We start from the raw sequence: 13,280 nt of genomic DNA, 5'->3' as shown, positions 1-13,280 counted from the left end.
CCACTTTGCAGCAGCCACTTTCAAACGCATTTAGACAAATCTTAACGACTTTCCTGTGAGCTTATTGCAGGCGCATCGACGTTTTGTATCAATAATCTATAGAATGAGACATGGATACGCAGCATTTGTGAGATTTTCCAAATTATGGACAACCAACCCTAATGTACATTGTACAAAAACCGGGCGTAGTTTTTCGCATCCGACGACCACTCCTGATATCATCAATGATACTCATGAAACCCATGCTAGTGTTATCGATGATTCCCATTTGACTTAACATTTGGGCTGATCGAAATCGAGTACCTGAGAGATTCGATTCTGAATCGAGTATTAGGCTTCTAATCAAGTATTCGAGTTGAAGGACATTGAAATCACAACTGTAAAAATTACGAGGGCAATTGAAATATGTACACTTTATGCGACCACGAAAACATAATTCCAGTTCAACACCCTGATTTATACTTTGGCTTGATTCTGTGGTTACTTTAAAATGATTAGACTTGGCTAGAGTCAATAGCGTGAAAGTGTGATTGAATTTTGACTCAGAACCTTGTGACCTGGTTACAACCCTGACCCAGCCCTACTCAAGATGTCTTGGAACGGGTTATAGGCGATTCTAGCGACCCATTATTGTCAGGGAGGTTGACGTTTTTCAACTATGGGCTGGTAATTCCAATCCGCGCATTATTGAGTTGATGCAATATGCTGTATTACCTTCATTGGCGTGGTCGTCATTCATCCCATTTTTTTATTATAAGTTAAAATCATAAAATTTAAAAAAATCATGATTGGAATTATTGCTTTAATTTAGAACGATTTTAATCATATGCAAAATGAGTTTTACCAGAACCCTATTCCGGAATATCAATCCAGCGGTAGAATCTTTGTGTATACATAGACTGCAATATTTCTGGTTCGTCAATTCCGTCACAATGTAGAACGCGTGCAAGAAGCTCTTTTCCATTTTCAAGCACCGAAACTAAATTTTTGAATGTTGGAGAATCTGACCTGCGAAGAGGATTTTTTACTTCATATACATAAAGTAAAGTTCACTCATGGCCGAAAATATGGCGGCGACATTGCAAATACCAATTCAAGTTGGCCGAAGACGCTCGAACTCGAATTTAAAACGCGGGTCGTGCGCGGGTTGACTTTCAAACCATCGGGCATAGGTAATCGGACTCTTCCCGATTTTGCGTGTCATACTTGCGCCGGTCCCATATTAATCTTATAAGCCAGTGATTACCAAACTGTGCGCCGCGGCACATTAGTGGGCCACCAGAGATTCTCAGGGATGCCGCGAGACTTTTTGGGATTTAGGTATGCAGTAGGGATGGTGTGAACGTGAGGTTCGCGTTCGCGTTCAGTGCGTGAACCTCAAAAATTTAGAGGCTCACCTTCACGAACGAACCTTGGTAGGTTCTGCACTGCGAACTTTTTTCATAAATTACAATTGTCACTTCATTATAAAACGACTTCGGTTGAAATTGTTTGTATTTCAACTGCGGGCCACTATATGCATGACGCTGAAAGCATAAAAAATTAACACTAAACGAGCATGCAGCTTGACAATATCAAAAAGTTAAGTTAATATCGTTGTCTGATTTGAAAAATCTATCAGGCGTCCGGGTCAATCGACATATGATATGTTTATTGTATCATAACAACCAAATCCATGCGATTGGGTGTTAGCTATACTGCTGTATAACTTGTTAATGGGGTAATATCGGTAGCAAGTATAAAAACCCGTTTTACGCTCTGCTCAATATCAACGTAGCAATATTCAGAAGCCAAATGCATTGTCCGGTCTGGCCTAAGCCGTTAATGCGTGAGCTTATATTCCCTTGCAAGTCCTCGTCGAAATTGTTAGCGAAGCGACGGAAGATATTGATTTTATGGGATTATTATATCATTTGATTGCCCCAGTTGATGCATTTGGTGACGTTAAAACGTCAATATAAACTTCAGCATTGTGGCATTTTATGTGGCCCGAGTCTGCGCTAGATATCGTGCTTGTACTTTAATATAGGCTGTCACTTCACTGAAATGTAGGGTTGGAATTAGCAATATGACGTCATGTTCACGTTCGCGTTCACACAGAACCTTTCGAAAAGGTCAGCGTTCAAAATAACCCGAACCTTTCAGAGTTTCACACCATCCCTAGTGTGCAGGCTGGCACTTCACTGAAATGTAAGGTTGGAATTAGCAATATGACGTCACGCGACGTCATGATTTTCGCGTTCGCGTTCACACAGAACCTTTCAAAAAGGTTCGCGTTCAAAATAACCTGAACCTATCAAAGGTTCACACCATCCCTAGTGTGCAGGCTGGCATATGCGTCTTGAAAGCGTTTCAGCTGCTTCATAGCTGATAAATAAGCACATGGGAACATTGCGATGGATCAAATCAAGGCATTGCCCTCGAGTTTGGTAGGCTAATTGTCGCGAAATAATTGCGCTGCTATGTGCCGAAGAAAGTCTTCAATTCGGTTCAAGCTCCCAACTAGTCAACTCATAAAAAAACATTGCTCCGCAAAACATGGGCACACTGCCTGGATTTCAACTTACATCTACTTCTCTGGATTTGATGTTCATAACTTTAGATTTGTAGTTGGTCTACTTGAAAGCAGTGTATCCACCAATCTTTATGCAATAGAACAGCTCATTCATTTACGAAACGCCCCGTTTCTCAAACGCTATTTCCATAAAAATGGATGAGTTATGGCTGTCTTCTTCCAATTCTTATATCATGATAGGTGTAAAAGCAATCATAATTTTATTGCCATGTGTAATGCATTGAACATTGCGCTTCTACATGATCATGTGCACAGACTTTGTGGTTTTGGCTGAAATTAAAAGCTGTAAACGAGTGAGACTGCTTGGAATTGACGACAAAATGTTGGTATGTTTGTCAATAATCTAAAATCGTTTCAGTCGTATAATATGTTCGTATGAATAAGTATAGTCATCGCATAATTGTGATAGCGTATACCGCGTGTATTTTATAATGTTTCTAGTTTGCCACAAGTCACAAAAGGTTGGGAACATCTGTTCTACGCCATTAAATAATTTGAACTGGCCGGTAAGCCAAGGGCTACACCATCACAACATCTGTCAATAAATCATTCCAAAAATCCTTTACGGTTGCTGAATGCATTCCGGCATTTACATATAGTATATATTTAGATATGTATGCTACTTTCGTATCAACGTCATGGTGCGTTATTACAACACGCACTCGTTCCTGTTGAAGACCGTAAAGCATTGCCTATAGTAAGTAGAGCCGAGCTCGGACCACCGTAAATTTATCGCATCTGGATTTCCCGAAACAATAATCCACAATTCCGTAATCAATGACCCGAAAAGCAGTCAAATTATGATTGATGTGATTGTACGTCGTATGTTTTGTAGTACGATGGCGAGGTTGGGTTTCAAATCGAAACCCCGTCCTTCTGAAATGCCAACTCTACCCCTAATATTTACGAACTCATTTACAATAAAGCAATCGGTATCACACTGTTGCGTTTCGACCGACAAATACGAAAAAACGCTAATATTAGTATTATGATTATTCAACTTGCACTTATTTAGTAGTCGCGTCGAGCGAACAAAATCTTTCCAAGTTATTGAATTAATTTGGTCAATAATATCGTTACTTACATATTGCATAGCCTACACGTCATCAGATTTACTGGTAGAGCTGATGGACGTTAGGACTAATCATACCGACCCTACCAAGCTTGGGGAGGAAGGGGCTCAGAATTACGTTTTTAGAACCTTCTCGTTGGCCAAAAGTGGCTCGCAGTCGACGGGTCGAACCACCATTGCTGTGGTATGGCCATGTCGCGCATTACAAAAGTCGGTCATGCCCTATTTTCAAAACATCTGCCTAGATAGAGCAGGAGAATCATCATGATCGCATAGTTCAATAGGTAGGCCTACGTTCAGAAAAACGATCTCAAATCGGACATATGAGTATCTTCAAGTCCCCCAATCGTTCCGCCTCGGTGTTGTAAAGTTAAAAGATGAGACAGTTTTGCCAGGAATGCTAACATAGCTCCATTCATAGAGGACCATCGATTCTGACTATGCAAATAAGTTCGTTACGATAAAATTAATGCTCTACCGTGATGAACGTGAAATATCAGTACAGCCCAATAATAAAGAGACGCTTAGGAGTACATAACATCATAACACATTTGAATAATATATTGATATTTATTCCCGAAGCTTTTCGGGTGACCCTTGTCAGGTGACATCGTCAGCAATAATGCGAGAATTAGAATACCTATGTTTAACAACAATATATATCGCCCATTATGACGCCACACAGAAAATATTCAAAGTTAGAATTTTAGGCGAGAGAACTGTAGTGTTGGCACGGATATAGCGAAGCAAAACAAGTTAATGCGCGATTTTCAAATGTTACACGAATTCTTTCAGTTGGCATAGACTAGGTTTACCCAAAGTGATGATGGTGGACTCAAGAACAGACAAATGAAATATAGAGAACATGTCCTCGTGATAATTAGCAGCACATCTCTGATTTTTGAGATACAGTAGAACACTGAAAACTTTAAATAAAAAGGCAAGACGCTATTAATCGGTGGCGATCGCAACTATATGTATTTATACTATATCGTGTGTGGTATAAAATCACTTGTAGCGTGTCTTTCGATTCGCTCGTTTTGTTGTATCCAAATATTCAGCCAACGATGCATTAAACCACTAGGCAAGGCGTGCCGAAAATTTATAACATGAAATCCTACCGATTTGTAGAACGAGCAAACAAAGCAGAGGGTGCAAGATGCATTACATGTTACATTAGTCGCTTTTTGAGGCATCTTTATGGAGAATAGTTAAATCTGGAATATAGGCTCATGATCTAGAATTCTAGCTAAACCTAGCCCGTTTCCTCACCAAGTCCGTGGCACTGCCCCAATGAAAAGGATTCATTACAATTATCCACGGGCAGAAGGACGTGGTATTTATAGCAAAAGTACCTAAATTAGTACAATTGTCGACGATGCGGGGTGCATCCGAGTTTTGTGCTGAACATGCCACCGTGACACAGTTACAGATACTTGGTTGAAATTCAAGCAATTCTGATGTTGAGATGCTGACGTTACCAAAACTGTCTTTCATTCCTCTAGAATAGATTCTGGACTCTAGACGACTTACAGGTTAGAATCTATCGCACTTCGTTTGCAAGCGCGAAGTTCTAATTTATCCAAAATTCACACCATCCCTGCGTGTGAATATTCGGTGATAAAACTGAGATATATATATCGTTCTCGGTAATATAATTCTCGGTGGTGTCAATTCTAGGCAATGTCAGTCCGTAGATATGGATTTACAACTAACCTGGTATGAGCTCGTACTTTGCTTATGAGTGACTGCCGTTTATTTCTCGAGGAGGTCATTCCAAGATAAACTGATCCGAGTCCAGGAACTGCAAGCTCGTATACTCCATTATCAAGATGCGCCCACCACTTCCGCATATCCGTGAGAGTCGCTCGCATTCCATTATAGCAGTCAGGCATTTGCTCGTAACCATCAGGTAACTTCTTCCTCCTCGGCCTAGCGATAGTTTGCCATTCAGACCATCCGTCTTCTTTTCTCTTACTTCTTAATGAAGAATAGTGTTAGTATTGGTTGTTTGAAGAACTTTCTTATCATGATGGCAGTGGTTCGAGAAGTGTGGAATCGTAACACTGGTCAACATGATTTCTATTTGCTGGATATAATGCTGATTTCCAACATAATTTGCTGACGATGATCAAGAATATATGATTGTTTTTTCTATCACGAAAATATTTTTTTATAATATGTGATTTAAATTTGGCATTTCACTACCAGTAACAGCCTGTTGTTTGACGTTTTCCTTGCTGTTGGGTCATAGTTATTATTTTCATAGTCATTTATTACCACTGTGACGTCATAATAATTCATTTTGAGTAAAGAAGGCTAGATAAAAGCACAAATTAGCAAATAGCAGCACATTTTCGGTACATTAGGCCAGCTATAGTGCTCTAGCCCTATAGTTTACTCTCGTTTCTACTAGAGCCGTTATTTTAGTGATTTTAGTGTTCGACTAAACAAGTAATCTACGAAAATCTTTGTTTAGTTTGGAAACTTGCCTGATTTTGTTTGTTTCTTCCAGTAGAAATTCGAATGATATTTTATGTCTGGATACAAAAGTACATATGACGCCATGCTGTCATGTCACATCTCTACGCAAAAACACTTTATATTTAACCAGACTGTTCGAGATTATGTTCAAATTAACAGATCAAGTAACCAGATATAAAGAGAATTCCATTCCAATAATAATTCAAAATGAAGAGAATCACTAAAGTACGCAATTTTATGAAGGCATGCGGTCATATCACATCACTAGACCCATTCTAAAACAGTTTAAATTTGCCGAAACGATCCCGAATGATGTCCAAATTACGGAATGAAATAGCCGCACATAAAGATAATTCTCCTACAATAAAGAATCAGAATAAACAGAGTCCTCTTTGCAGTCCATATAACGTCAGGTGGTCCTATGACATCACTAGACCAATTTAAAAAAAATTGATAGAATAGTGGTAAACAAAAATGCCTTTGTAGGCAAGAGCGAACAATTTCCACTGTAACCTGATTTATTTTGTACGATATCGGAACCCCAAATATATATATTAAGTATTTTTGGTAAATATGTGTTAGGAACATTCGGATGACGCACACTTGAATTAGTCAACGTCTACGATACTTGAACCGGATAGATGTTCTAAAGATGATGATGATAGCAGCTAGAATAAATGGTGGGATAGGCTAATTCTGGTCAAAGATACTCCTTGTTCCTTCCGTTTATGAAAGTATTTGGTAACCGATATCTTCAAAGAGGCCATATCGGCCATATATTTCAATGAGTCATATAGAAATGCCAATCGACTATGACGTATTATTTGAATATTTGTGATTTTTGGCTATATCTTGATAAGATTCAGTGGTTTTGCGTACCTCCTACTATAACGTAACGTTGTGGTTTACATAGCTACATCCAGGCGTCACTCATATATAGGGATAAAAATATATTCAGGCTTAAATAGTTGTAGCAAATGATTTATTTGGTCCGCAATAGTGTGTCCCCATAATTTGTAACGGGTGTACCACTTGGATGAGTTGCACTGGGGTTTAACAGAACTGCATTACAATGGACCGAAGACTATATCTATCATAATAAATAGGCAAGTTCATGCTTCAGAACAGGTTGACTAAACGTGCAATATCGCACAATATTCATGTCTGCACGCAACTTGTAAATTACATTCCATTTGTGATGTCATAAGCAAATGTTTCTGCTTATAATTTAACCCCTGGTGATCGACTTATTGGTTCCAGCCAGAGGTCTTCAAAGTAGTCAAGAAAGCTACTCAAGTAGAAGTAGAAGTAGCGACGAGAAAATCTACTCAAGTACGAGTAGAAGTACTTCTTCCATAAGCAACCTAAAATTACTTGAAGTTGAAGTAGAATTGACTGATTTTAAAAGTACTCAAGTAAGTAAGTAGTTGTGAAAACGATCCTAATTTGTTCACATGGATTGTATAAAGGTGCAAATTGAGCTATACGAAAGGTGAAGAGCTTGGTCCATATTAATGCATACCAGCAGGTATCCAATTTTCGATAGCATAAGCATTCGTCCACATCATGGAATGAAAAGGATAGGATTGATATGGAAATGCGATAGTTATCCTGTTTTCTCGAGCAGCACGATTTCGAAAATAGCATGGTATGGCGCCATCCCCCATATTTTAAGGTCCTTAGTTTAGTCGAAGTGCAATACGGAGAAGTTGTATAAGATAGGTGTAAACACTTTGCGCAATTAGTAAACGTTAATAAAAAAATATGGTGGACCGTAAAAATGCCATATTGTGTAACTTTATTTCTGGAAATTAAAGGCATTGCTACACTTGCTTTAATACTTCAACATGTATGTTATCAAGACAAAAGAACTGATATTAATTATATCTCAAAGTATATGATAATGGGAATTGAAAATGAAACATAATTACTAGTTCTAAAAGTTTACCACGTTTTGCATGCCTTCAGTCTAGAAAGTTTCGAAGGTGGGTATGCTAAAACTATCTCTAAAACTAGCAAAAAATGTCCGAGTCCACTTTACCAGGTTAGTAAGCGCCATGAACACGCTAGGTTACGATATGACAAGTAAATGCTAGATTGCGAAACATCAGTTTCAAACGTCATGATGAGCCATATATACTGCGATAAATTATTTCATGTGGGAGAATGGCGACAATGTAGTGTGAACTCAAGGATATCTAGATATCTAGATATCTAGATATCACGCCAACCCGCTACCTAAATTATATTCATCGATACTTTCCTGAAATCATACCGGTAACGCGGCATCCACTGGGCGCGAAGCGCGACGGAAATTCTAGGTTTTACTTAACTTTTATGTATATTAAATGTTGATACTCCGTGAAAACAGCCCCGACATTCCTCAGGCTATCTTCCTGATTGGAAAATTGAACTGCTTCTACTTGACAAAATGAAAATAGCGAAAAGTAAGTAAGTAGATCATCAAATATTATGAAGTGGAAGTATAAGTAGCAAAAATAAGATCTACTTGAGTAAGTACCAGAAGTAGAGGAAAACTACTTGAGTACTTCGAAAAGGTAGAAGTGCTTCGTTACTGATCACCTCTGGTTCCAGCTTACAATATCTCTCTCTATAATGATTCTCGAGGAATCCGCCGAAATAGCTCTCACATTTTTATCTGATACTTGCCGACATATGCTTATAAATAGAGTAATATAAATAATCCCAGGAGTGTAGCCATGGTATTTCGGTGGTCGAGTTTGAGAACCACTGTGATAAATGGTGGTCCAGTAACCTCGATCCCTCGAGGCAATTTAACATGGTTACTTGTCGTCCAGATGGGACATGACGAATATCCGTAGTAATTCGGCCGTACGCTATATATATAATGTCATCGAAATGCGGCCATGAAATAGAAAAGGTTGAGCACCCCTGGATTAGGCTTACTACGGAATCGGTGTATTATAGGGGTTATGTTCGGGCTCATGATTACCATATTTCGGGAACGAGAAAGGAGGACACTTTTTCATACTTTTCAAACTTGGAATAAAACTTAAAATACGAAGAAATGGTAAATTTTACTCGACTTTGAAATTGGTTGACGAAAAAAAAAGTCGTCACTTTCGTTCGAACCATGAACTTCCAATTTAGCGTCATCTATGCCCATTTTCACGCGAATCTATCCACTATCTTAGCTCTAAAAGCTGTAAGGGGGGAGGGGGGGGACGAATTCATAAAAAGGAGGACATTTAGGCGTCCTTGGAGGACATTTGCAAAAACATGAAAAAGGGCGACAAATCCGCATGTAACCCTATGACCGTATGTGGTATGTGGTTAGGGATGAACAAGTTTTGAGTAAAAGTGAAAATGGTTTTCCACTACGAAAACGGTTGAAGAGAACTGTTCTAGCTTACATATCACATGTACACACTTGATTTTTAAGGATAATTTTGAACCAATTGTGCAAGGAGCCGCACTAGCAGCTTGTCCGAATGCTAGGAACCGTATAGTTACGTAAAACCGCATCGATTTCGACAACGGACTAACTTGCATTAGTGAATGCAACAGAGTTAAAAGCCATTTGACGTCTACTATCAATTCCATATCGTTGTAAATATTCCCCAGTTTCGTGCTGTTCAATTGATAAAATATGCATACTTTCCTAGCATTTCATCAACACCATTGTCAGTCTATATCCTCATCGCATCGTCCATCCACTTTTTGTCATCTTCAATATTCTTGAAAGAAGGGTGCGGAACGTAACTTCCGATATCAATACCTCGATTGATTTCCGGGCCTTTGACTCTGTCAAGACAACCTAAATGAAGTGGTTCCCAAATTGGGCAACATATCCCCATGGAGAGCCATCACACGGTTCAGAGGGTGAAAAAAACAACGTGCGATTGGGGGTCAAACGAACGCAGGAGTTTAGAGCACGGAAATTTTAGAACGTTCAGTTAATTACATTTAAAAAACTCATTGGTTTCTTGGTACCGTCAATCACTGTGCTGCGTTTAAAAATTATTTTGCAAAGGTCAAAGATGTTTACCTGTTTATTAATCAATTTATTACGATGAACTTGAAAATGCAACCCGTTTCTTTCAATCAGGCCAAGTTTGTTTTCATCACATATTTTATTATGTTATAGCCTTCGTCATTGTTGCGCACAAAGATAATATCTGTGGTAGCTGAATTGGTCAAACATATTGTCAATTTTCGCAAGTATTGAAGTCGTTTTATGTCAACGCATATTTTCAATTTGTGTTGGCTATACTGAAGACATTTCAAAAGGATTTTCATGTATTCATTGCATTCAGTGAGTAATAATATGAGTATAATATGTTTCCTGTGACAATAAGGGAGCGCCGAAATTCTCACTAACACCTAAAAAAGAGTTTGACAACCAATAGTTTAGGATTCTATACTGTTACCGAGAAAACCATTACCGAGAATGGACATTACCGAGAATGCCATTACCGAGAATGGACATTGCCCCGAACGGTAATGGTTTTCTCGGTATTGACCGGACACCCTAGTTTAGATGTCCATTTCCAAGTCCAAATCCAAATCCATTTCGAAGATATCGTGAAGAAATCGATTTGATTCGAACCAAAATCTCCAAAACGGTTGTTGGATCCATCCAGCTAAATCCATGCTCTTGATATCATGTCACTACTACACTGTGGACGGAATTATAGCACAGAAGAAAGACAATTTTGTATTTGTCACCCGTCATAGTCAGATACTAGAGAAAAAACAGACGAAGGAAATATAAAATACATAAACAAACACGTTGCAGATTGGTGACTCGACATAACATGGTCACAAAAGTGGAAACGTGCAGGAGCATCTTAACAAACCTCTTAACAAATAAATAAACAAAGAATGCACAAACGGCACCAAAATAAAATCCTAACAGAAATAGCATATAAGATAGATATATATATATCGACTTTCAATTAAATAAAAGGGCAAAAGAAAACAGGAAACAAAAGAACATCAAGATAATCAGTTTTGGGCCCTTGTTAAGCACCTCCAGCGTGGGCGGTCGTGGATAACGTGGGTAAGATACAGAATGATAATTTCGAGTATCCGAGTGTGTATGACAAAGCGGCTATGCTAAATATACTATAACGATAGGTTGTCAGTAGATTAGGACGTAGAAGTACGAGCTGTGAAATAGGTTTGATGGTTCCAATTTCACAAATACAAAATGTTTGTTATTTGTCAGCAACAGGTGATTTATTTTATGCGAAAACCGTAGCTGGTTTCGTTCTCGACATCTGGTGAAAGAATGCTTGAAAATAGCTGAACTTACTTATTCCAAGCATACCAGCCAATTGGTATGATAAGCTCAGGATTGATGAGATTTATAGCAGCAGTCAGAGCCTCATCACTTTTCTTTAAAAGTTGCATCACATAATGATCTTGATCGAGGTCCGAATCGTTAAAGTTGTCTAATGATATATTTGTGTTTCCAACTGAAATAAATTTATACGTTGAATAAACATTCTAAAAGTAAAACGTTACGGTTGACGTTTTATAATGTTTTCATTTAATTGAATCTAAATTGATAAACTCCAATCCATTCTTCTACGGGGAACTAGGCCTATGTCCCGTGTAACCTTTTATACAGCCACTATCATGATTGGGCCGTATTTCCCCTAGGATTTTCCGTAACTGATTGTAAAAACATATCGGCCCGCCGCGATAAGAACATACTGGTGCACCGAACGTGAAGTTTATAGCTTTGTTTCTAAGAATAACTCTTTCAACACCTGGTTCCACGATACCATAATGCACCACATTTGTCCATTGTGACGCTATTTGTAACCATTATGTGATAATTTATCCACGACGTCTCTTCCTTTTACATCTGGGTTACTCTAATGCAGGGGTCACCAACCTGGTGCCCGCGGGCACCAGGTAGCCCGCGAGGACTAGATGAGTGGCCCGCGAGCCTGTTCTAAAAATAGATCGAATAGCACCATTTGCCAATATTCGTCAGATTATCACCAGTGAGCATTTAAATATATAAATTGAGTGATTTAGCTATTTTTGTTTAAATCACACTATAACATGTGACTTAGAAATGACAATACACATATATAAACACTCGAAACGATGATATCAAATATCCCCAATTACAATTAGTAATATACCAACATGTAGTAGAATAACAAGATATCGAAGACGTACAATAAGCCTACGGCGTACTGCCCATACAGGCGATATGACGGCATGCCATCCACGGTCTTCTTGAAAGGGGGGGAGTCCGTTATGGTAGCTCGACGTCCCGGACAATGCCAAAGTAGTAAACAACATGACTATCCGGTAGCAAATGGCGGTGACGTACTAGCAGATACAGTATGCCCAATGTGTATTGCATCCTTTGACACAACTTGTCTCTCTTACACTTGACGCAATTTATAGTACCATGTTTCTAACTTTCTGTAATCGATGCTGCTGTCAGGTATAATGAAATCTGTCATGTCTGGATGCTGAACAGTTAGAGATTGAAATTGTACCACTGCAAAATCACCTCCACCTCAAAGCCCACAAGGCTGCAGCAAACTTTTGGTGCCTTGTTGACACGGAAAAGTACAGTGGTTTGAATGCGCACTGCGCAGCAGCTATGAAGGTTGCAAGCGTGTTTGGTTCAACTTATCGTTGTGAATCAGCCTTTGCGGACACGACATTCATTAGATAACAAACACAGAACACGCCTCACTAATGCACATCTGGAACACTCACTCTGAGTTGCAGTGTAAGTTACATACCAGAGTACAGCGAACTAGTTGATTGCATGCAATGCCAGGCCTCCTACTGACTGGTTTAGAAACAGATAACACGATGTCCAGTCTAACGTGTGACGAGATTTATATTAAAATCTGAGCTTACAGTTGTTATATAATTTATATAAACACGGTGCGAAGTAATTCGTGATTTCTCAAAAAGTCTTAGTGGCTAGCTGGTTGAAATGAGATGTTTTTATGTAAAATAATCTCTTAGAAGTCTTACCGCTATGCGATACCTGCCCAATGCCATGAATATAAAAGCGGAAATTGTGTCTGACACGGGTAAGCGTCGCTTCAATCAGTACCCAAAAGTCGCCCTTGGTTGCAAAAAGGTTGGTGACCCCTGCTCTAATGCATACAGTACAACAGG

At 38.9% G+C, this 13,280-nt stretch overlaps 1 protein-coding gene and 1 long non-coding RNA gene across 4 annotated transcripts in view; both read right to left on the bottom strand.

The window, feature by feature from the left end:
- The window catches only part of LOC145447959 (uncharacterized), a 51,956-nt gene extending 40,056 nt beyond the window's left edge, over window positions 1-11,900 (bottom strand). Inside the window, exon 1 of the long non-coding RNA XR_013917761.1 lies at window positions 11,889-11,900. This is a non-coding gene — a long non-coding RNA (uncharacterized LOC145447959). The remainder of the gene's footprint in view (window positions 1-11,888) is intronic.
- On the bottom strand, window positions 160-11,725 carry LOC145447891 (uncharacterized). Of its 3 annotated transcripts, none has more exons than XM_080326170.1 (4): window positions 11,431-11,616; window positions 9,771-9,917; window positions 5,364-5,624; window positions 160-1,008 (listed from the first exon to the last, which is right to left on the bottom strand). In XM_080326170.1, the coding sequence occupies exons 2-4, from the start codon at window positions 9,779-9,781 to the stop codon at window positions 852-854; spliced, it is 429 nt and encodes a 142-aa protein (XP_080182296.1). In that variant the 5' UTR covers window positions 9,782-9,917; window positions 11,431-11,616; the 3' UTR covers window positions 160-851. The 3 variants fall into 3 exon arrangements, with proteins under 3 accessions (XP_080182296.1, XP_080182288.1, XP_080182303.1); XM_080326162.1 differs by having other exon boundaries at window positions 5,364-5,627; window positions 11,431-11,615; XM_080326177.1 differs by lacking the exon at window positions 160-1,008 and having other exon boundaries at window positions 5,479-5,624; window positions 11,431-11,725.
- Window positions 11,901-13,280: the final 1,380 nt, after the last annotated feature.

This window comes from Botryllus schlosseri, chromosome 1, assembly GCF_051294905.1.
Source record: "Botryllus schlosseri isolate E-star chromosome 1, Bs_hap1, whole genome shotgun sequence".
NCBI lineage: Eukaryota > Metazoa > Chordata > Ascidiacea > Stolidobranchia > Styelidae > Botryllus > Botryllus schlosseri.
This window is presented reverse-complemented; position numbering and strand designations above follow the sequence as displayed.